The sequence below is a fragment of the Camelus dromedarius genome, chromosome 14 (assembly GCF_036321535.1).
Source record: "Camelus dromedarius isolate mCamDro1 chromosome 14, mCamDro1.pat, whole genome shotgun sequence".
Taxonomy (NCBI): Eukaryota; Metazoa; Chordata; class Mammalia; order Artiodactyla; family Camelidae; genus Camelus; species Camelus dromedarius.
In genome coordinates, this window is record NC_087449.1 from 50,840,646 (window position 1) to 50,864,762 (window position 24,117).

The window sequence follows — 24,117 nt, forward strand, 5'->3', positions numbered from 1 at the left end:
GGGATAATAGGCCCTATCTCATAGGATGGCTGTGAGTTTTAAGGTAATGCATGCAAAGCATGTGCAACAATGTCTAATACTCAAAAGGCCCTCAAGAATATTAGCTAGAATTTTTTTAATAATATAGTTCACCTCCTGTATCAAGGTCCTCCTGGAGAGCATCAAGACAGTTTGAATCAACCAACCACTGTATTCTTCTTGATTTATTAATTCCAAACTTGTTCTAAAACAGCTTACAGTAACATATATGAAACAATAATATATAGAAATCAGTATGATGGGGTAAATGAGAGCAAAATAGTTAAATAATGCCAGAGAGTGTTAGGAGAATAGAAATGCATGCCATTAGGTCCTATGTGGAGCTAAAGGTAAGGTTCAAATTAGGTGGTAAGTTCCCTGGCTGCCAAAGCAAAAAGGGAAATACAATCTGTTACATGATGATGATGTTCATAATGGCTGTTAACATGTATTCAGGGCCTTGTGCCAGGCATTATTCTAGAAGCTTTAAAATCCTTTATCTCATTTAATCCTCTCTGTAATCCAATAGACAGGTGCTATTATTAGCCCTGTCATATGGATATAGAAATGGAGGCACAGAGGAGAGATTAAGTTGCCCACAGTCACACAGATAGAAAGTGGTGAAGCTGGGAGCCAAACCTGGACAGGCTGGCTTCAGAATCCACACTCAAGCACCACTACCCAGTGAATCCCATAAGAAATTTACTGTCCAAAAAAATAAAAAATAGATAAAACAGTAAATCGTACTAGTGCCTCAGGAGAGACAGCTACCCCAACACACAGGTGGTGCATATTACTGTGCTTTACAGCCTCTTGATGACTCCATAGGACCAGAAAGTTATCCCCATTTTATATGTAAAGAAATCGAAGCTTCTGAAACAAAGCCTGGATGGAGCCCAGGGGCTTGGGTTAGTCCTACATCTGCACTGACCAGCTGTGTGATCCTAAGCAAATCCCTGGGCCTCAATTTCCTCATCTGTAAAATGCTGGAAGAAGCCGAGATTACTCATGATCCTTTTCTCTCTTGCACCCTGACTCTGTGAAGTACAGTTTCATTACCCTCTGGTTCTGTGACACCTACAGAGCGTCCCCAGTTAGAGGAGCTCCGGGTGCACCTTAATGAACAGGAGAGAAAGTACTGCTGCTTGGCCTCTTAAGATGATTAAGTATGACATTATTATCATTTTTATATGATTAATTTGCCCAGGATGCTCTTTACAAAGAAGATGCAAAGAGAAACATCAGGCCGCTCTTTACTTGGGAGTGCATCAGTAGCACAGCTTTAGATGCTGGCCCCAAGGAGATCACAATGCAAGTTTTTGTTTCTACCTGGGAGCTTTTTTATTCCCTGGACCATAGGCAAGCAGCAGTCTCCAGTCATATATCAGACCACCAAAGAGATATTTTAGCACCTGCAAGGGGTAAGGCCCACCTCTTGACTTCTTACAGAGTCTGCCTCCCTTCTCCCCACCAATGAGGCGGACCCAATCCCCACCCAACAAAAACACTGAAGGGCTGGCTCCCTGTTCACTGCAACCTGAGGGCTGCTGGCTGCAAGCCCACTAACCACACGTATGTTTTCTCTCCCATTCCTGGCCCACAGAGGTTTTCCTAATGTTTTTCTTTGTAGTTTTTTTTTTTTTAATGGAGGTACTGGGGACTGAACCCAGGGCCTTGTGCATGCTAAGCATGCGCTCTACTACTGAGCTATATCTACCCACTCCACCCTGCAATGTAGTTTTGTTTTAACCCATCATTCTTAAGTGTTTGGAGAGGAGCAGGCAGATTCTGTGTGCACTCTCTCAGTCATTTTGCTCAAAGGTCCTCGCTTTATTCCCTGACTCTCTGGCTCTGGTCCTGGCTGCCCCATGTGAACTGCCCCAAAGTGTCTGCGGAAGCCCAAGTACCAGGGCTTTATTTGCACTAATGAGAGCAGATCTTTGTTCACTGTAGCTCTGCACACAAATCCCCACCCCCAGAAACACCTGCCCCACATTCTGGTCCATCCTTCCAGGTTTGGCCCAAGCACATTTCTTCCTCACCCTCCTGCAGCATTTAGAGAAGGGCACAAAAAGTTAAATGTAAACTGGTGACACAGGCTGGGCTGGGACCATGACAAACAAGACAGTAAGTGTCCCATCCAAAAGGGGCAGCCGCCACTCAGCTCCAGGCGATGCCGTCACGCAGGACGACAGGGTGAGAGTTGCCAGATCCTCCCATTTTTTAAGAGAAGCCAGAAATTCAGATTTTAGTGTGAAATCTCCAGATTTTTAAATGCTGGCAACCTACTCAGGATTTTTAAAACCACTTTGCAGGGCACAAAATAGCAACCTCTAACTTGGAGGATGAAACTTCCGCCCTCGTGCTTGGGTACCTCATTCTCCAACAGCTGTGTGAGCCCCCGTCCACCCTGCTAGGTGGGGGGGTCTTTGAAAAGAAAGCTCATTTTCCTCTTCTGTCCCCACCCTGAACAAATCTGGGCAGATCCAGGGACTCAAATAGTTTGTTGACTACAGGCTGATATGTTGATTGAGGGGTGTGAATTCATGAGTCTCTCTGTGTTTCCAAAAACCATCTGGCACCCAGACACACTCTCTTCAGCTGCCAGCACACACTGGCAAAACAGAACTCGGGGACCTCAAAGCCCCCTCCCTCTTAAATTCCATAGGGCTGTAGGCCTCTCGGAGGTCAAAGGTCAAAATGCATATTAAAACAAGAAGGCTAACAGTTAACATCTGTCAAATTAGACCAAAAGGTGTTGATTTTAATCATGCTAAGGGAGGAGTCAACAACCCTGAAACAATGGTTTCTTGAGGAGGGGGCTCTGGAGTGGAGGGGATGGGGTGCGCCAGAGTTCAGATCCCACCTCCACCTCTCATTAGTTCTGTGATTTCAGACAAGTGACTTAACCCCGCCTTTGGACATCAGGTTCCTTGACTAAAAACTGAAGCTATAACAACACCTAATTTGAAACGCAAGTGTGGAGTTACACGAGATGATGTGAGTCTAACCTATAGTTATTAATTAATGAATTAATATGTGTGTGCTAAGGGTGAGATTCACCCTCGAATACAGCAGCACACTTTTCAGTAGCAATATAAATTACCACAACCATTTTTTAAAGCAGTATCTGTCAAAGCCCTTTCTTAAACCACCCCTGAGTCTTTATCGTAAAGAAGTAACTCACAGAGGAAATAAAACATGGTAAGCACTAAGTTTTTCAATAGAGTATTATTTACAATAACAGGAATCTAGAGACAAATAGTCCAGCAATATGGAGACACTCAGTGGCCTTCTACAGCCAATAAACATAATTACAAACAACATAACATATGTAATGACACCAAGCAAAGGAAGCGCAAATACTGAATGCTTTCTACATCCAATGACAAGGGTGTGAAATGTGTCCTGTAGGCATATGGGCAGGGATTTGAGGAAGGCAGGAAAACTAAAACAGCTGTTGGGCTGGGATGATGAGCTTGAGAGTGATTTTTTTTTTTTTTTGAATGCCTTCTTCTGACGTTGTATTGTTGTTTTTACAGTAAATAATATTGTAGCAGGGGAGTTTCTTGGGGCCAGAGGAGATGACAACACAGCTGGCCAACAGCAAAACAACCACAGGCCGAGGCACTAAGCAAGGAGAGGGTGGTGATGCCAATGAAGAGAAGCATGGAATTAAGAGGGGCAGAGCAAGTTGTCTGGATCCCGTCTGTCTGGTCCCTGCCGCAGCTTCTGTCCTGGCCAGCCTAGGTAAAGTGCTCAGCAGTGCCTGACACAAAGCAGGCACTCAGCCCATGAGGGCAGCTGTGCTGCTGTTCCTGGTGGTGGTGGTGGTGGTGGTTTCAAACCCTAGATTGGAAATCAGGACATTCAAGCTTTGCTTCTGACTCTGCTATGGACTCACTTTGTAGATTTGGGCAAGTGACTGAATCTCTAAATCTCAGTTTACTTATCTGTAAAATAGGAACAATCAACCACTGGCACCATGAAGTTCTGGGTTCTTAACCCATTGTATAATCACAGGCAAGTGCCTGCCCCTCTCTGGGTTTCAGTGCCCCCATCTGGGCACTAAGGGAAGTGGAACAGAGATTCTCTGTGGACCCCCTGGCTCTGGTTTCTTTTATTCTAAGTACCTGACCAGAAAAGGCTTTGAAGAGTTAAAAACACCATCACAATGATAGTTGTCATTTACAGAGTGCTTACTGTGTGTTAAGCACTATGCCTCATGTGCATTTAATGCATTTACATGCAATTACCTGCATTTAACCCAAAACATTGGAGTGGCCCAGGTCGTGCGTCACAACTTATCTTTTCCATCTAAACGTATTCCCTAAAATCTAAGGACTAAATCACAGGTTCTCAGCCTCAGTATTATTGGCATTTTGGACTAGATAATTCCTTGTTGAGGAGGCTGTTTATACATTGTAGGATGTTTACCAGCTTCTCTGGCTTCCTCTACTCCTTAGATGCCATTAGCACCCCACCCGAAGTTGTGACAACCAATACATCTCCAGACACTGCAGATGTCTCCTGGGAGACAAAATCATCCCACCAGTTGAGAACCACCAGCATAAAAGATCTCATCTAGTCTCATGGCTTTAAATACCATCTACACCATGTCTATACTGACAACTCCCAAATTTATATCTGCAGCCCGAACCTCTTCCCTGAGCTCCACACTCGTAAATCCATCTGCCTGATGGATGTCTCCACTTGAACGTCTAATAGGCATCTCAAAGTCAGCATTTCCAACACAGAACTCCTGATCTATGACACCCCATCACACCTGCTCCTCCCGCAGTCTGCTCCCTCGCAGTAAATGATAACTCCCTCCTTCCGGCTGCTCAAGCAAAACACCTTGGAGCCATCCTTGACTTCTATCTCCCTCTCTCACTGCATATCCAATCCGTCAGCAAAAGCAGTTAGCTCTACCTTCAAAATAAACCCAAAATCTAACCACTTTTCACCATCGCCACCACTTCCTCCCAGCTCCCAGCCTCCACCACCTCCCAGTTGAACTGTGGCAGTAGCCTCCTCACTGGTCTCTCCTCTGGCCCTCTTGCCCTCCTAGAATCTATTCTCCAACAAAGAACCCAAATGTGATCCTTTGAAACATCGTAAGCAATGTCACTCATCTCTTCAAACCCACAAGGGCGCCCCAGCCCACTCAGCGTAAAATGGCTCCGAGCCCCACATCCCCAGCGTGACTTTGACCTCCTCTCCTGCCAGCTCCCCCACAGTCACTAGACCACAGTTATACTGGTCTCCATGCTGCTCCTCACACAGGCCAAGCACGCTGCAGCCCCCAGGCCTTTAAGCTTGCAGTTTGGTCTGCCTGGAACGCCCACTCCCCCAGCAATTCCTCCAGCTTCCTGCCTGGCTCCATCTATCACCTCCTTCAGGTCTCTGCTCAAACGTCACCTTCTCAGTAAGACGGTTGCTGAGCCTTTTCAAAATAACAATCATCCTACCCCCCATATCCCATCCCTTTCCTGCTTTATTCTTCACAGCCCTGACCATCATCTGACAAACTATGTATTTCATTTGTTTACTGTCTCCTCCCACTAGAATGTGAGTTCCATCCTGAGAATCTCACACACTAGAGGTCTTGGTCTGTCTTGGTCACAGCCTTATATCCCCAGCAACTAAACAGTACCTGACACATAATAGGTACTCAATAAACATTTGTTGAATGAATCTTCACAATTACTCTGTATGGTGAAGATTATTATTATTATTCCCATTTTAAAAAAACAAGATGACTAAAGCTCAGAGAAGTTAAGTAACCCGACTCAGATCCCTCAGCTAGAAAGTAATTACGACTAGACTACCTACCACCCCAGGGTCTCTCCAAATGAGGCATTAAACTGTATTTTAGATGATTCCCAGATTGGTTTTTTTTAAACATTTAAGAATATTGATTGGCAAAAAAAAATAAATAAACCTCTACCTACATCTTGTAACTTACCCAAAAATTAACTCAAAATGGATCATGGACTTAAATGTAAAATGTAAAACTATAACACTTTTCCAAAAAAAAAAAAAAAGGAGAAAATCTTTGGGATCTAACGCAAGTCAAGGAGTTCTCAAATTTGACAACGAAAGTACAATTCATAAAAGGAAATTTTGATAAATTGGCCCTCATCAAAATTAAAAATGGTTGTTCTGTGAAAGCCTAGGTGAAGATGATACAAAGACAAGCTAAAAGCCGGGGGAAACTATCTACAAACTACATACCCAACACAGGACCAGTATGTGGAATGTGTAAAGAACTCCCAAACCTCAACAATATAGAATGAATAATCCAATTAGAAAATAGGCAAAGACATGAATAATTCACCAAAGAGGATATACAGATGGCAAATAGCATATGAAAAAGTGTTTGACATCACTAGGCATTAAAGAAGGGCAAATTAAGACCAAGACGGGATATGACTACATACCTATCAGAATGGCTAAAATTAAAAAATAAATAAATAATTACTACACCAATAAACAAGGACAAATGCTGGCAAAGCTGCAGAAAATTGGATGACATATACTGCTGGTGAGAATGTAAAACACCACCGCCCCTCTGGCAGTTTCCGATCAAACTAAATATGCAGTTACCATATGACCCATCAATTGCACCCTCAAGCATTTATCCCAGAAAAAAATAAAAAATTACGTTCATGCAAAAACCTGTACATTAGTGCTCATAGCAGCTTTACTTGTAATAGCCCAAAACTGGGACCAGTTCAGACATCCTTCAACAGAAGAATGGTTAAACAAACCCTGGTATATCCACACCATGGAATACTACTCAGCATTAAAAAGGAATTAACTGTTGATATACACAAGAAACCCTGAATGAATCTCCAGGGAATTACACTAAGCAAAAATCCAATCTCAGTGCCAAGACAATTCAATGGGAAAATAACAATCTTTTCGATAAATGGTGCTGGGACAACTGGACATCCACAAGCAAAAGAATGAGATTTGACCCCTCACACCATATACAAAAAATTAACTTAAAATGGATCAAGGACCTAAATGTAAGAGCTAAAACTGTGAAACTCTTGGGGAAAAAAATAAGGGTAAATCTTCATGATTTTGGATTAGGCAATGTTTTTTGGATATGATATTGAAAGCACAAACAACAGAAGAAAAAAGCAGATAAATTGTGCTTCATCAAAATTAAAAACCTTTACTACTCAGCCATAAAAAATAATAAAAGAATGCCATTTGCTGCAACATGGATGGCCCTGGAGAATGTCATTCTAAGTGAAATAAGACAGAAAGAGAAAGAAAAATACCATATGATATCATTTATATGTGGAATCTAAAAAAAAAAGACAAATGAACTTATTTATAAAACAGAAACAGACTCACAGACATAGAAAACAAACTTATGGTTACCAGGGGAGAAGGGAGTGGGAAGGGATAAATTGGGAGTTCAAGACTTGCAGATACTAACTGGTATATATAAAATAGATAAACAAGTTTATACTGTATAGCACAGGGAACTATTTTTGATATCTTGTAGTAGCTTATGGTAAAAAAAAGAATATGAAAATGAATATATGTATATTCATGTAAGACTGAAGCATTGTGCTATACACCAGAAATTGACACAACATTGTAAACTGACTATACTTCAATAAAAAAGTAAAAATAAAAAAAAATTAGAAACCTTTGTGCTTCAAAGGACACCATCAAGAAAATCAAAAGACAATCCAAAGAATGACAGAAAATATTTGCACATACATCTGATAAGGGTCTAGTATCCAGAATATATAAAAAACTTTTACAACTCAATAACAAAAAGATAAAAACCCAACTCAAAAATGAGTAAAGGATCTGACTTGACATTTCTACAGAGAAGACATACAAATGGCTAAGAAGCACATGAAAAAATGTTCAATATCATTAACCATCAGGGAAATGCAAATCAAAACCACAGTGAGACCAGGAAACGTTTGACTTTACTCCCTCTCCTTTTAGAGTAAAAGAAGCATGAATTCTAACTCAGGCAAGATGGTTCTCTAGGACATTAGTCCACCATCTTCTCAGTCTGCTGACTTTCCAAATAAAGTCACTATTCATTGTCTCAACAACAAAAACCCACAATGAGACACCACTTCATTCCCATTAGGAAGGTTATAATCAGAAGACATGATAACAAATATTGGTGAGAATGTAGAGAAATTGGAACCCCCATACACTGCTGATGAGGATGTAAAGTTGTGTGGCTGCTTTGAGAAACAATCCAGCAGTTCCTCAAATGGTTGAACATACTTACTACATGATATATATGCTATATACCCAGGAGAAATGAAAACATATGTCCACACAAAAACTTGCACCTTAATATTCACAGCAATACTGTTTATAATAACCAAAAAGGATAAACAACCCAAATATCTATCAACTGATGGATGAATGAATAAATTATGGTATGTCTACACAATAGAATATTATTTGGCAATAAAAAAGGAATAAAGTACTAATGCATACCACAACATGGATAAACCTTGAAAGATTATGCTAAGTGGATGAAGCCAGTCACAAAAGACCATGTATTATTTGATTCCATTTATATGAAATGTCCACAAAGAGGCAAATCTATAGAGATACAAAAAGTAAATTAGTGGCTACCTAGGGCCGGGGGTGTTAAGGGGAAATGAGGAGGGGGTGGACCGCTAAAGGAGACAAAGTTTCCTTTTGGGGTAATGAAAATGTTCTAAAATTGATCATGGTGATGGCTGCACAACTCTGTGGATATACTAAAAACCACTGAATTATATACTCTAATGAGTGAACTGAATGAGATGTAAATTATACCTCTATAAAGCTGCGACCAGATTAAAAAGCCAATTCCAAAAGGTTATATATTGTATGATTTCATTATTTATATAACATTTTCGAAATGACAAAATTTTAGAAATGAAGGACAGATTAGTGGTTACCAGGGGTTGAGGGTGGAGGAAGGGACAGAAATGAATGTGGATATAAAACAACAACAGTAAGGATCCTTAGGTTGACCGAACAGTTCAGTATCTTAACCATGGTGGTAAACACACAAAGCAACACATGTGATAAACTATATAGAACTAAATACACAGACACACACTCAAATGAGGACAAGTGAAACTAAGGAAGTCTGAATGACATCTGTGGATTGTATCAATGTCAATATCTTGAGTGTGGTAGTATGCCACAGTTTTGGAAAATGTTACCATTGCAGGAAACCAGGTAAAGTGTATAAGGAAATTTCTCTGTATTTTTTCTTACAACTGCATATGAATCTTTTATATCAATAAAAATTCAACAACAACAATCCACTGAAATCACAAGAGTAAGAAAATTATTCTGTTCTCAATTTCTCTTCTAATTAAACAAACAAACAAGGAGTCTCCCCTGCTGCAGGTGTGCCATTTCTCCTAACAGCTGTTTTATCCTTTTAAACAAGGGAAAGCAGACCTCAGGCTCAAATGCCCAAGAGAATCCAGCTAGACTATAATAACATACTTTTATTTTATGGTATTTAGTTGTTTGTTTATTATATGGAAATAAGAATACTGATTCTGGAGCCAGCCAATCAAGGGTTCCAATCCCTTACTGCTCTGCTACTTACTAGCTGTGTGACTTTCAGCCAGTCACTTAACATCTCTGTACCTCAGTCACCTCATCTGTAAAATGGGTCTGACAAGAATAACTAGGCCATGGTGTTGTTCTGCGTTTTGAATCAGTGAGTGTGTGTGTGTGTGTGTGTGTGTGTGTGTACGTGCGCTATAAGTGTCCATCACAAAGTAAAGTGTTAACCATCATTATTTTCTTTACCATAACAGGGAATGAGGGGAAATCACAATGTTTTAGAAAGTTTTAGAAGCACAGATCCAGGCCACACTACCATTTGGAATGTGCCCTTCGCCCCTGGTTGCCCTGAGTCCATACTCAGGTATCCCTAGGAGGGAGTGGAGCCAGGAGGCACCCACCTGCGCACTTGGTTCGGCTGACGAGGGGTGGCCCAGGGCGGCCGGTGCCGCCGTCACCCGGGCGCGTGAGCAGGACGCTGATCTCATACTCCGTGTCAGGGTCCAGGTGCCACAGCTTGTAGGTTTGCAGGCTGACGGCGTGCACCTCAGCCCACGGGCCTCGGGCCATGCGGTACTCAATCTCCTTGCGCACGATTGGCCCGTCGCCAATGATGGAGTTGGTGTTGAGCTGGATGATGAGGTAGGTGGGACCAGCACGGAGCAGCTGCGGAGGCGCAATGGGGGTAGGGGGCTCTGCAAGGAGATGGGGGAGAGGCGGAGCCAATGGATGCCGCCGTGAATTCCTAGCCCTCAGCTTCTCATCCCACCACACCCAAATCCCCAAGAGCCCTTCCGGTACCCCCAGGCTCCTCATGCAGCCCCTCAAACCCTCGACTAGACTGCCTCTCCCCACTAAATCCCCAGGCCCTAAGAAGCCCCCTAATCCAAGAGCCGACCCCGCCCTAACCTCTCAGCCTACATCCTTTCTGTCATTCCCCTCCGAATCCCCAAGTCCTCGCCTCCAAAGGCTGACTTCTTGCCCGCTCAGGTCAGCCCTTGGGCCCCACAGCCAGACCCCGCCTCGCCGGGCTCAGATCTTGACTCATTCCCCACGCAGGCGCCCCAATCAGTCAGAGCCCCCACCTTGGATCCGACCCGAACTCGGGTGGGATATTGCCCCCTCCGCAAGCCCCGCCCCAAGTCAGACAGTGCCCTAGGTCAGACCCTGCCTTCCCCGCCCGCCCATGAACCACGCCCCCACAAGACTCCGCCCCCTGATACACCCTGCAGCACTTCTCCGCCAGCCCCGCCCCTCGGAGGGTGCAGGTCCGGTCCTTTGCAAGCGTTCCAGCGCTCACCCTTGACGATCAGCTCTGCAAAGTTGGAGACGCCCGCGCCACGCGGGGCCTGGGACACGCAGCGGTACAGGTCCTGCTCCGCACGGCCCACGGCGGCCAGCGGGAAGGTGGCCAGGAAGCGTCGGTGGCTGATGTGCCGCACGCCGGCCGCAGGCACCAGCGCCCCGCTCTGTCGCTGAGCCGGAAGAGGGGCCACAGGGTCAGGGGCGCAGGAGAGGGAGGGTCCCGATCTCGCTCTGACCCGGGTGAAGGGAGTGGTAAATGTCCTGGTCCCATTTAGCCGTCCCTACTACAGAAGGGATATGTGGGTTTCTTAGAACCAGCTCTGCCACAGGAAGGTGTGGGGCTGATTAAAAGAATGTGGTCGCTCTGCCTTTGATGCAGGGTGTGGTTGGGGGATCCTGCAGCCGCGCTCTGTCCTCGGGGGATGGGGCACCCAAGAGCGCAGAGCAGAGCCTAGGGAGAGTCAGGACTCTTATGTATGGGTGCCGGAGAAGGAAGGACTCAGCACTCCGCAAGGGAGCCAGAAGTTCTCGTAAGTTGGCCAAGGTCCCCCCTTATCCCTAACCCCCTCTCACCTGCAGAAAGAAGCGCTCGGACTCCGCTGCTCTGCCTGCTGCCATACACTGGAACGAGGCGTTCTGGCCCGCGTTGACCTCCACGTCGCCCAGGCGAGAGAAGTGCGGGGCCTTTGCTGCGGGAATAGAGCCGCGACGTGATCTGGGCCTGCGCCCACTGTGGGCAGGAGCCTCGGCCGCCCGCATCCCTGACCCTGCACCCTAGTGGGCTGGGACTCACCACAGGGGTAGCTGAGAAGCAGGATGTCATCTAGGCCCATGTAGCCCCTGCGGTCTGGGGAGATGAGGGCTTCAAACAGCACCTGGGAGAGACAGGAGGTTCCCTGTCATGCTGATATCCCTCCAGCCCCGCCTGGGGAGGTGCCCACAAGAGCCCCCTTTCAGCCCTGCCCCAGCCCCACCCTCCTCAACAAGCAGAGGTCGGCCCAGCTCACAATTACCCTCCATACCAAGCCAGCTGATTGTGGGAGGGGCTGTCAGCACCTAGAACTAACAAGGTCAAGGCCAGAGTTTCCATCCCAATCCTGGACATTTACCTTCAAGCAGCAAAACATTTCCCAGCCAGACAGGGTTTCTAAGTCAGCACTATTCCAACTCACCCCAACCCCAGCCATAAACCATTCCTATTAATGATGACCTCTGCTGCTGAACCCAGACTGTACCATCACTGAATAACCCAATGTTGACCACAGACTGGCCACTGACCTTGACCACAGACTGACTCCTGATGCTGAACACACACTAATTCCAACCCTGGCCACTTGCTTGCTCTGACCTCAAGCTGACACCCCTCTACCCACACCTGCATGCACAAGCTGACTGCAGACTGAACTCAGCCCACCTGATATTCATTGGGCCAGAAGGTGCTGACAGCCAGCTCAGCTTGGTGCCACTGACGGCCATGGGATCCAGTCATATTCCAGACAGCACTGCCCAGGGGACCCCCATTGACACGCACATAGATGCCCAAGGTGCCTGGGCTGTGCCCATCTCGGCTGTACAGGAAATAGCTGAACTGCACACAGTGGGTGTCATTCTCACTCAGGCTCTGGAAGATGACATGGGCCCGCTGACCTGGAGCATGCTGGGAAGCATTGACCACCAAGTAGGAGCCTGGAAAGAGAGGGGGAAGAGGCAGAAGCTGAGGAGAACTTGGGGGAGGACCAGGGTCAGGTGGGCACAGAGGAGGAAGCAGAAACAAAGGACTCCAGGCATTGGGACCCATCTGGAGTCAGGGCACCTGAGTTCTGGTCCCAGATCTGACTCACTAAGTCCCTTCATTTCCCCGCAATTGTTTCCCACCAGAGAGAGTTGGAGCAGCAAAATACACAAATCTGGCTTGTCAAAACCCTTTACGGCCCCTCACCACCTGTGATGACCTCAGTCCAGGCTCATGCTGATCCACCACTTTTCCCATGTTCTGAGCTGTGCTTGGAGGTAGGGACTAGGACATCCATCTCAGAAGTCAACATTCTGGCACAAGACAGGCCCTCAAAGGCCACCTCTCCTGAAGCCCTCCCTCTCCATCCCTCTATGGGTGTCTCCCCTGGCCCTTGGATCATTAATAAAGTGTGTATCTCTCTCCCACCACTCCAGCGCCTGATGCTTGGCACTCCACTGTGTCCCCAACACAGGTCTAAACCCAAGGTGAATGAACATGCAGAACAGAGATTGACTGGAAGGATCCTAACTTTCCTTCCAGCCCCCACCCGGAGTCTAAATTCCTGAGTTATAATTATTTTGATTTCAAACCTGGAGAAAGGCAGCCCTCCCCTTCCCCAAAGATCCAGGCTGTGTGCTGGGAGTGGGGAGGGGGAGGGAGAGCGGCTGGACTCCTCAGGACCTGCCTGGGGGATTGTGGCTTCCCTTCTGTGGGGAGAAGGCCCCAGCAGCTGCCAAGGGGGTGCCCGCAGCCACCCAGGGCTGCCTCCTCCCAGGCTTGGCCGCCAGCCAACACAAGCTCATTCAGATCCCAAACCACGAGGCTCCCTGCTACGGGAGGGCTCCTCAGGGAATCCCCTGGAGGGAGTCTCATACATCTCTGGAAGCCAGAAGCCTGTGGAGAAGGTGGCTCCAGCATCAGTCCTGGAAGGGTAGTAAACAAAACTCCAGGTCCCCAGCCCTACCCAGGAGAGGCACATCCCAGCCCCCAGTACAGTCTCCCTTGGCCCACGCCTCCATCCCCCTCTCTCCTCTCCCTGTGTGCAGCTGTGTGTGTGTCTCTCTCTCCCTTTCAATCTGACACTTTGTTCTTGCCTCTTCCTCCTGCTCCCTCTGCCTCGCTCTCTTTTTCCCTAGTTTTTTCTCACTCTGGGTCCCTCCCCTTCTCTTTCATTTACTCCCTTCAGCCCTGTCACCCCTCCCTTCTCCTCTCTTCTGCTCTGTCCCTGAGCATAAATCTCCCTCCTTCCTTCTCTTTCCACTGCCAGCTCCCTTCCCTAGAATGTGAGCACCAAGAGAGCAAGGACTCTGTCCACCCGGCTACCGCTGCCTCCCCAGGATCCCGCCCAAGGCCCACACTGCATAGGAAATTTCTCTCCCCCTTTTCTTACTGGGGATGTCTCTGCCTGCGTAGGGGAGAGAGAGAAGCAGAGCCCACACAGCGTGGTCAAGACTGTAAGAGGGGAATTCAGATCAGCTGCCTTGTACCAGAATGCCAACCTGTACCAGGCAGAGGCTGGGCCCTCCTTGGGAGTGTGGAGTTGGCCCACTCAGGGTGCCTGCCAGGGTGGGCACTTTGACAGATCATTGGCACACAGGTCAGACTTTGATACCTGCCAGTACAGAGGTCATACAAGTTGCTGAGAGCCCTATGAGGCAGAGATGAATGCCCCAGGGAGGGCCCAGGGTGAGCAAATGCATGGAAGGTGGGGGCAGGGGACCTCCAGGAGGCGAGGCGAGGGGTAGGAGGCCAGACTGCAGAGGCTGCCTGTGCCAGGCCATGGAGGGCCTCTCTCCTGTTGGCTTCAAGTCCTGGCCCTGCAGTGAGAACCTCTGCTGCCCCTCCCACACGCTTTTGCCAGTGGGTGCGATCTCGGCCGTGCTAGGAGCTGAGTGGCAAAGGCCCCGGCCCACTACTGTGACAGGGTCAAGGGGAGGGGCTGCAGGTATCCAACTCTGGGCTCCCTCAGCAAGCCCACTTGGTTCTCCCACTACACTCCGTCTTCCCACCCAGCCTTTATGGAATAATTTGGCCTCCATCTATCTTACCCTTTTCTTAATTCCCGGTTGATTCTGCACCTAATGAAAAGAGGTGCCAGTTATCTGGGCCCTCTCACATGTCTCCAACAATAGCAACTAAACATTAATTGAGCCCCTACATGCCACCACCATGTTATGGACTTTATAGACATTATCTAATAACCCTAGGAAATGGATTTTTGTGTTCTCCAATTCATAGTTAAGGAAATGGAAGCTCAGAGAAGTTAAGTGACTTGCCCAAAGTCACACAGCTGGTAAAGTGACAAAGCCAGGATCTGAACCCCAGTCTTCATGACTCTGGAACCAGTGCACTAGAGGCCATCATCAGTTTAGAAGGCCAGAACTAGAATCCACATAATCAGTCTCCTGACTCCCAGTCTAGTGTTCACAATGCCAGAAATGCCCCATCCCGAAATGGGGGCAGGGCAAGGTAGAAACTGGGAAAGATCTGGGGCTTCCAGGAAGAAAAGGGCAAAGAAGCCAGGTTTTACATACATCTAGCCCCCAATGTTACTGCTCTGTCAGCATCTTCAAGTCCTGGGAGGCCAGGATTCAGAGGCTCACAGGGAGAAGAGAGCCTCCCTGAAGGTGGAGGATTTAGGAAGACCTGGCAGGAGTAAGGTGGATCCTGAGCTAATCACCTATAGGAGTAATGGGAGGTGGGCTTTAACTTACAGCTTGTAAGGTTCTTTGATTACTTGAACCTGCACCCATTTCATAGGTGAAACTACCTGATGTACCCAACTGGTCAGGGTCCAGACTGCTCCACATCCACATTGTCATATATGTCATTAAAGATGCCACAACAGATGAGGCCCAGAGAGGTTAAGCAATGTTCCCAAGGTAACACAGCAGGTAGGCAGCACGCTCCTGGAAGGAGACGGAGGGGTACTGGTGATTGAGATCAGGCTCACCGTGGGGCAGATCCACAGGAGCCCGAGTACCAGGGTGGATCCGCACTTGCTCCCACTGGAAGTCGTCGTACTGGGCCTGGCTGTACTCACAGGGCACTGCTGGGTCACTCGCCTCCTCGAAGGTGCAGCCAGCTGTGAGGGCAGGGCCTGGTTAGTCCAGCCTAGAAAAGGGCTGCTGGCCAGAAGGGCTCATGGGGCTGCCCTCCCATCCCCTCCTCCCCAGGTCCAGCCTCCCCCCTTCCCTCTCCTCAAGCCCTCCCCTCATTGTTCCCTCCCTCTACCAAGGCGCTCCATCCTCAACCCTCTCCACCTACCAAGGCCCTCTTTTCATTGTCTCCTCCCGTTGCCCACTCCCCCTGAACACCCCAGGATCCCCCAATGCTCAACTGCTCATCAAAGACTCTCCTCAACAAAAGCTATTTCTCATTTTTACTCTACCATGAGAGGCTCACAACAACTCATGAAACCAGGACTAGGATTACCCCCATTTTACAGATGAGGAAGCTGAGGCCCAAAGAGGCTGAGGGACTTCCTTAAGATCACACAGCTAGTCAGTGACACAGATGGGGTTTGCACCAAGATCCCCTGACTGCTGGTCAGTGTCCGTCATCAGCCCCTCCATCTTCTCAGAGAGGACAGACTATGGGCCCCAGGACTGGCAGGGTCATGAATGCCATAAGCCCACCTTGATGGTACCTCCTTAAAACTAACAACAAAGTCCACTGATCACATCAGGCTATGACAAGCCCAGCACAGTGCTAAACACTTTAGATGCGGAGTCTCCTTTAGGCCTTCCCTTCTGAGGCAGGTACCATTATTGTATTGTTCCTACTCAACAGATGGGCTTAGGGGATGCAGTCATGACCCAAAGTAACCCAATTGAGATCTCTGCCTGCAGGGAAGTGACATGCAAAAGCACAGTCCTGTGTGGACTGGGCACAGAGTACTAGAGGGAGCAAATTCTCATGATTTGGGACCAGTATGCCCTGTTTAAATAAGGAGAAAGGGAGGCAAGAAGAGAGGGTTGAAATGGATGCGAGTCCTTTGGTTGGTAATGAGGTCCATATATCTTAGCTGGCTCATCAAAGCTCTGAGTTCAACCTAATAAACTTGAGAACACCACTGTTCAGAAAGTAATTGCAAACTAGCCCCCACGCTCACTAGTGAATCTTAGTGTTTGGAGTCCCATTGGTGAACTAAGGCATCTGAGACCTGGGGAAATGCCTGGACAGGTGGCAAGGAGGCAGGCATAAATTGTGCCAGGCCCCATCCTGGGTGCCTGCCAGCCACTGGAACTTCTCCCCACTTGACAGGTGAGATGCCTGAGGCTCTGAGGGGTGCAGGGGTTCGTCCATGGTATAGGTGGTAGGTGAGTGAGTGGGCATCAGACAGACTTGGGATTGAATCTTGACTCCAATTTGCCGGCCATGTGACCGTGACCCTTTCTCATCCTCAATTTCCCCGTCCACACATAGGCTTGTTGAAGATTCAATGTGGGGGTCCACTTAGCACAATGTCTAGCAAATGCCAGCACTCAGGAAATAGCAGCTCTCCGCCCTTCCACTTGAGTCACACGAGAAACAGAAGCAGGATTTGAATCCATGGTGGTCAGACGCTGAAGTCCACATTTTCCACTAGAAAAGCCTTCACTCATGAGCAAGAGCAAATTCAAGCTGCTCCCCAGCCTCAAGAAGAGGAGGGATGAGAAACAGACAGTAACCAGGCAGTGAGTGTCACATATGCCATGCGCCAGGCACAGCGGCTGGCACCTGCACGCCCAGCCCTGACCTCACTTTCAGGGGCTCTGCTGTTTCATCTACAGCAGGGACTTCTCCAGATCATCAGGGATCATGTGAAGCAGCGCAGCCGGGCACAAAGGGGCTCACCATTGTTGGAGGGGGGCAGTTTCCCCTTCCTCTTCTTGGACCCCATCAGAGTATAAAATGTGGGCATGAGGCTGGCACTGAGTAGATGAGAAGAAATAACAGAAGCCTCTCTCCAGAGTTGGGGCGGGACCCTTGCTGAGCTCTTTGCCTCTTTGTTTGTGGAGCCCTGGTCAGCATGAGCCCTGTGGGAGGTGGGTTTTAACCCCATCTGTGCTGAGGAGGCCTCAGCATTCCTTCTGGAAAATGATCCACAGCATAGCACAGGGAGAAGACATGGCCAGTACAGATGGTCAGGGAAGGCTTCCTGGAGGAAGGGACAGCTGACTTCATTCAGCCTGAGCTGAGTCGCTACCTGAAGGTCTTAGCCAAGATCTCCCTGAGCCACACAAATTGCAAGAAAGGGAACCCCGGGATCTGGAGTCCTCCTGGGGCTCAGGTCCTTCCTGTTGCTTCACAAGTAACAAATTGCTGTCCCAGATGTTTCACCCTTGGCCCTGGGGTGAGCCTGGGAGGGCCAGCTCCTTGGCTTTTTCCTGTCCACTCTGAGCCAGGCCACATGAGCTGCCAGACTCCCAGTCTGACTGACCTGGTCAGAGTGACTGCCAGACCATCTGATCTTGGCCAGAATGATCACAAGACTGACTGACTGATCCCAGACCAGCTGACCATGGCCAGAGTGACCCCTGACCTCTGCCAAATAACTCCTACAACTGACCCCAGCCATGAAGATCTCCCCAGCTGACCATTCCCATTCAGAGCACCCCCTTCCAGAAGTAGAATGACTCCCTCTCCCTGATCCATGTCCGTCCCTGGCCCCTAAGTCTCTGGGCCAGGTCCATTCCAGCCACAGCACTTGGGAGGGTAACATTTTGGGAGCCAAGCCCTCCAGGGAGAGCCCCACCCCTACCTGCTCCCCAGTTCACCCTGGGATGGGAAAAATCAGCACTCCCAGGTCCTGGGAAAAGCCGCATCAGCTCCAGTCTGGATGGCTCGGGAGCTAGGAGCCCCAAAGCCCAAGTCCCAGCTTCTGCTAGAGACCCAACTCCTGCTGGGCCCACCAGCTCAGGGCGAAAAATAAATCAGACTTTGGGTCGAAAGCAAGAACAGCCAGGGACTCCCTCTGGACTCCATCAGCACAGACCTGGGCACAGATATGCACACACACATCAGCACCACCACAGGGGGGCTGCCGCTTACCACCACGACCCCCTGTGCCACCGATCCCTCACAGTAACTCACAAGGTAGATATTATTATTATTCCTATTTTACAGAAGAAAACTGAGGCACAGAGGGATGAGGCAGCTTGCCCAAGGCCATATCTTAAGTTCCAGAAGCTGGGATTTAAATGACCTATCTTCATTCAAGGACACTAGGCACAAACAGAGTAAGGCCCTGGGATTCTGCTGGTCACATGTGTGTATTCAGTACCATTCACAGGACATTGTTCACTGACAACACAAAACAGGCCCCAGGTTGGCAACAGTAGGGGAGCCAGGATGGTTAAGGCTCTGCTCTGCTCTCAAGGACCTCCTAGTCTGAGTGAGGTGAGGGAACAAGACAAAGCAGAGAAGGGTCAAGGCCACAGGGGCAGTCCAGGGGAGGAGGGTGCATGCAGGGGAAAGGCTTCCCAAAGGTGGGTACATCTGAGCAGAGCCTGGAAGGATGGGGATCAATCTGGCCAGCAGAGCTGGGGCATTTGAGCCAAAGAGCCCAGCAAGAGTGAAGGAAGTTAGTGAGTAATAAACACAGTTCGTCCAGGGCGCAGAGAGGAGCCCAGACTGGCCAAAGCAATGCAATGGGAGATGAGACTGGATCGTCTGGGAGGGAGCCCGAGGCTGAGGCTATACCACGGAGAGCCAAGGGCCAGGGTAAGAAGCCTGGCCTCGTTTTGAGAGGGGAAATCACAATTGGTGTTTGAGCAGGGAAGTGCCTGGATTCAGACGAGACAAGTAACACTTCCTATAAGCCTGAAGAGGGCAGGTGACTTCTCCAGAGGGCACTATAAGATCAGAAGTGGGACAACCCACCAAGGGGTCCGGAATCAGATATCAGGAACTGGTGAGGAAGGGGCCCCAAGTCCCCATTCTGGACGCAAATGGCACACACTCCAATCACACTGACAGAGATGCACAAAATACACACACATACACTCAAATGTTCACATGAACACACTCTCTTCCCCCAGCCTTGTCCAAGCCATGGGGACACAGTCACAGCTGGGCTGGGGATAGGGAGAAAACCAGACCCAAGGAGGGGTACACCACCTCTGCTGGGACCTCCCTGAGAGGGTGAGCTGAATCAACCCCAGACCCCCAACAGCTCCCCAGCCTCAGCTCAAACTGGCCCAGCTACATTCCTCAGCTAATCTCCCCAATCTGGCAGGCGGTTGCCTGAGCAACCGTCAACCACAATTTGGGAAGGCAGGATGATGGTTTATCCACATCCGGCTGGGCTCTGGATGGGGTGATGTAAGGGGCATAGCAACCTCCACAGGGGGAGCCAGAATACGGGAGGGGGTCTCCCTAGGGCAAGGGTCTCCACCCCTCCGTGTGTATATTTCCATATGTGGACGTCTGTGTGCACACATGCACATGTGCACATGGCTATGTGAGTGATAGCCTGGTACTGCCTTGTACTCAACCGGGAGGCAGGAGGCCTGGATCTAATTCCTGCTGAGCCTCTAACTCCCTGTGTGACCTTGGGCAGGTGGCTTGCCCTCTCTGAAATGAGAATGGGGACATAGGTGACCCTCTAAGGCTTTTCCACCTCTAGAATTCTGATTCCATTTGTGTAAGAATAACTTGACGGCAGAGAGAGAGACAATGGGGGAGAGGAATGTGAGGGTGAGCATGAGTGTCTCAAAGTGTGGGTTCCCCAGCATTGTGCTGTGAAGTTGTGGGTGTGGAGGTGTACATTTATGTGCAGAGATACATGGACATATTCAGCAATAAGCATGTTGAATTCTAACAGAGGGAGGTGAGTGTATGCAGAAGGGAGTTGTGCATGTGTGTACATGTGTGTATGCGTGCACGTGAACACCCCAGGCACGTGAGCACCAGCCTTTCCTCCCTACCAGACAGGGAATGGTGTTCTGTGCCAACTACAGCTGCCAGCCACCATCAGTGTTTTCTGAAGACCCTAGGTAAACAGAGTCTGTTTGCAATGAGATTTTTGTTCCCTTTGGTTTGTCAATAGAACATTCAGTTCCCCAGGGATGGCCCCAGGAGAAACAAAACTTCTCCCAACAAATTACAAATTTAGGGCTGGGTAAATCACCCCAAACCCTGGCTTGGGGAACCCAGATACAACCCCAGTGACAACACAGGTCTATTTCATCATCTGAAGCCATGCGCCTTATCAAGGTACCTCCAACCAACCCTGGAACCAACACAAACTTCCCCTTGGACATTCTTGTCCAACCTAGCCCTCTCCCAAGTTCTCCATCCCAACAACAGCTCTATCTCAAGCCTGTATAAACTCTACCTCCTCCCTTCTAGAGGTCAGAGACTGTCTCTTATGTCTTTGAACCCCATCCCCAAGCCCTGTGTATAACAGAATGCCAACAGTGGCTGGACCTATTGACCCCATAATCCCAGCTAGTCCAATCCTGACCAACCCCACACAGGCTCAAGGACCATGACTCCAGCCCAGAGACCTGGCTCAGCCCACTTCACTGCTCCCTTGCCCAGATCAACACAACCAGACCTTGGCCGGCGCTCCCTGGAGCTGCCCTCCAGAGCCCCGAATAATTGATGGGCAATTAATCAAGGGCAGGGCTGGTAGTAATACGCCCACCTTCTAATCACCCAGGGTTTAACTTAGCTACAGCCAAGATCACCCAGGGCCAGGCCACAGCGAGAGACAACTGACCTGGTACCCACTACAGGAGCCATCATAGAACCCAGCGATGCCAACATCCTTCCATCTCCACTGAGGAGAGAAGGAAGCCAACTACAGCAGGGGAAACTTAGGCAAGACCCACTCCCTATCTCCCAGATCAATACACACAGCAAATCCCAAAGTTAACAGCAGGGCTGCCATGTTGGTAGTATAAGAGGAAAGCATAAGGTGGGGCCAGACTCCATGCAGAGGCAAAGGACTGAACAGAGGGCTATTCTGTAGAGGTACAGTGTGCAAAGAGTACACAGAGCCCTGGAGTGCAGACACCCTGTGTTAGACAAAAGCAGTGCAGAGGAGAGAAGCAGAGGGCTGTGCACAACACGTGCATTTCTAAGCTCTGTACTTCCCAATGGTCCCATGGAGAGAGGGCTGGAGTGAGCACACAGCGTGCACAGACCCCAGTATGACACCTGGAACCACACAGCAGTACCAGACAGGGCCATGATGCAGTGGAGAGGTGTGACGTCCATCGTGGGCACGACCCAGAGCCACACAGAGGCACGGCGCACCGGGGAGCACCTAGCAGTACACTGGGCTGGCGCTCAGCGCCACGGGATAGCTGTGTGGAGGAATGCCAAGGTGGGACGTCCAAGCCTTCCTCGTTCTTCTCCCTCTCCAGACACTAGCACGGGGCCAGGCAGATCATTGGCGCTTCATGAAATCTCACTGAAAAGATGTGTCTTGTGGAGGCAGACAGAACAGTACCGAGATACAGGAAAGAGAAGGATATGGTACAGGGCAGGAGGAACTGCTGGGAGTGGAAACCCAGTCCTGAATGCAAGCTTAACACGGTCCCAAGGAGTAGAGCAGGTATAGACTTGAGAGCAGGGGTTAGGGGGAGGTGGAGGCAGAAATTGGCACCAGAATGGAATGGAGTCAAGATGTCATGTGGAACAGGGAACTCAGTGCAAGCGCTCTGGGACTTGAAATCCAGGAAAGAACACACAACCCAACCGTGAACAGGTACAGCGGAGGGTGGAGGCCCAGGATGGTAGTCGTGTGCAGTGCACAGATGCAAGGCCGGGTACTTTCAAAGGTAATGCCTACAAAAACCCATGCCAGTTCCAAGCCTCAAACTGCGTGTAGGTACCGACTCTTTGGGCAGTGTGCAGAGGGGGCCACAGGTGTACTGCAGTGAGACCGCTGGCAGCAAAGACGTTGCTCAACTGGGGCTGCCAACAGAAACCTGGGAACAGAGGCCAGCTCAGTGGTTACACAGGGAAAGGCCAAGATAACATCAGGGGCAGCGGTACAGCAGCAGTGGTGCAATGTGATGGGCTGGGCCAGGAGAAGGCACATCTCCAGTGCCGTGCAGTGGAGCAGGGGGACAGAAGTGTTATGCCAGGCAAAGGCGGACAGTCTTGGTACAGTGCCACAATGGAATTTAGACAGGCTGTGCCCAGCCAGACCCGATGCAGTGCAGATGCCCACTGCAACAATGCAGTGCAGTACAGAGAGGCCATGTGACGCAGGTGCAGCATCGTGGTAGCGCCATCTGTTGGCACACTGCAGTGGTACATTGCCAGGATCTACGCCCAATCTCAGGAGAGTCCACAAGCCCAATGCAACAGTGACATCCAGTAGACTCACACAGACATGCAGGAGGGTCCACACAGCCAGTGCAACGCGTAATCCCAGAGCAATCATGCGGTGTAGAGCTGAGATGCCATGCAGTGCATGGATGCAATGCAGTGGCCCAGTCCTGAGTTGATGGGTCCGAAAATCCCAGACAGTACACACCCAGGACAATCTGGAGACGTGATGCAGAGCAGTTCTTAGTGTGAGGCAAAGAGGTGGCATGTGCCTCCCTGTGATGCACTGGACAGTAGGGGAGCCCAGCCCCCCAGAAACCCTTGCACCTACAGCTCTGTCAGGCTGGGCTGGCTAGCCCAAGGGCTGAGGGCTGAGGCCTCATCTGCCCTATGGGCTTCCCCTCATCCCATCTCCCACCCCCCGCATCTTCCACCCCAGTGACTCTCCAAGGGCACAGGATGAAGCCACTGCCGTCCATGGGGAAAGCAGCCAGGACTGAGCACATTGTCCAGGTATTTATATCTGAGCAGGGCCCCAGCGTGCTGGCAGGAGAACAATGAATTCAGATTCTGCTGAAAAGCTTTTGGACAATTAAAGCACATCCCCTGGCCCCCAGCCCAGGGCAGGGCAGGGCAGGGCAGGACCGGAGAGAGACAGAGAGAGGGACCTATTGAATTAGGCCTTGGCACAGGGTGGGTGGGAAGTGGGATGAACCAGGGGAGGGTGTGAGAGGCGAGCCAGACCCAGTGAACCTGGATAGTCACTCCAGCACTCCCCACCACCACCGCCCCTCCCAGGCCTGGATTTCATCAGAAGCCTAGAACAAACTTTTCTGAGCCCATAGGATGCTGCACACACACAAACACACTTAATAATAGCTTAGCACATACAGTGCTTGCTACATGCCAGAACCTGTTCTAAACTACAAACGTATGTACATAAAAGATACCCTCATGGCAACCCCATGCATGTGTTCCATTATTATCCCCATCTCACAGGTGAGAACACTAAAGGCCCAGAGAGGTCAAGTAACTTGCCCAAGGGTTACATGGCTAACAGCAGCAGAGCCAGGATTAGAACCCACATGGTGTGGCCCCCAAGCCCACGCTGTTAACCACCACACTCTAGGTACAAACACATGTTTACACATATGCGCAACCACAAGGCTGTACACATACACACATGGAAACACATACACATGTACACACAT

The 24,117-nt window shown here is 49.3% G+C and overlaps 1 protein-coding gene across 4 annotated transcripts in view; it reads right to left on the reverse strand.

The window, feature by feature from the left end:
• PTPRU (protein tyrosine phosphatase receptor type U) overlaps positions 1-24,117 on the reverse strand; it is a 78,623-nt gene that overhangs the window by 47,543 nt on the left and 6,963 nt on the right. For 3 of the 4 annotated variants that reach the window (XM_031464541.2, XM_031464540.2, XM_031464546.2), the window contains exons 2-7: positions 15,588-15,719; positions 12,314-12,585; positions 11,693-11,774; positions 11,473-11,588; positions 10,895-11,069; positions 9,996-10,289 (exon numbers count right to left, since the gene is read on the reverse strand). In XM_031464541.2, the coding sequence (XP_031320401.1) occupies positions 9,996-10,289; positions 10,895-11,069; positions 11,473-11,588; positions 11,693-11,774; positions 12,314-12,585; positions 15,588-15,719 (1,071 nt within the window). The remainder of the gene's footprint in view (positions 1-9,995; positions 10,290-10,894; positions 11,070-11,472; positions 11,589-11,692; positions 11,775-12,313; positions 12,586-15,587; positions 15,720-24,117) is intronic. The other variant, XM_031464542.2, reaches the window with a different exon arrangement.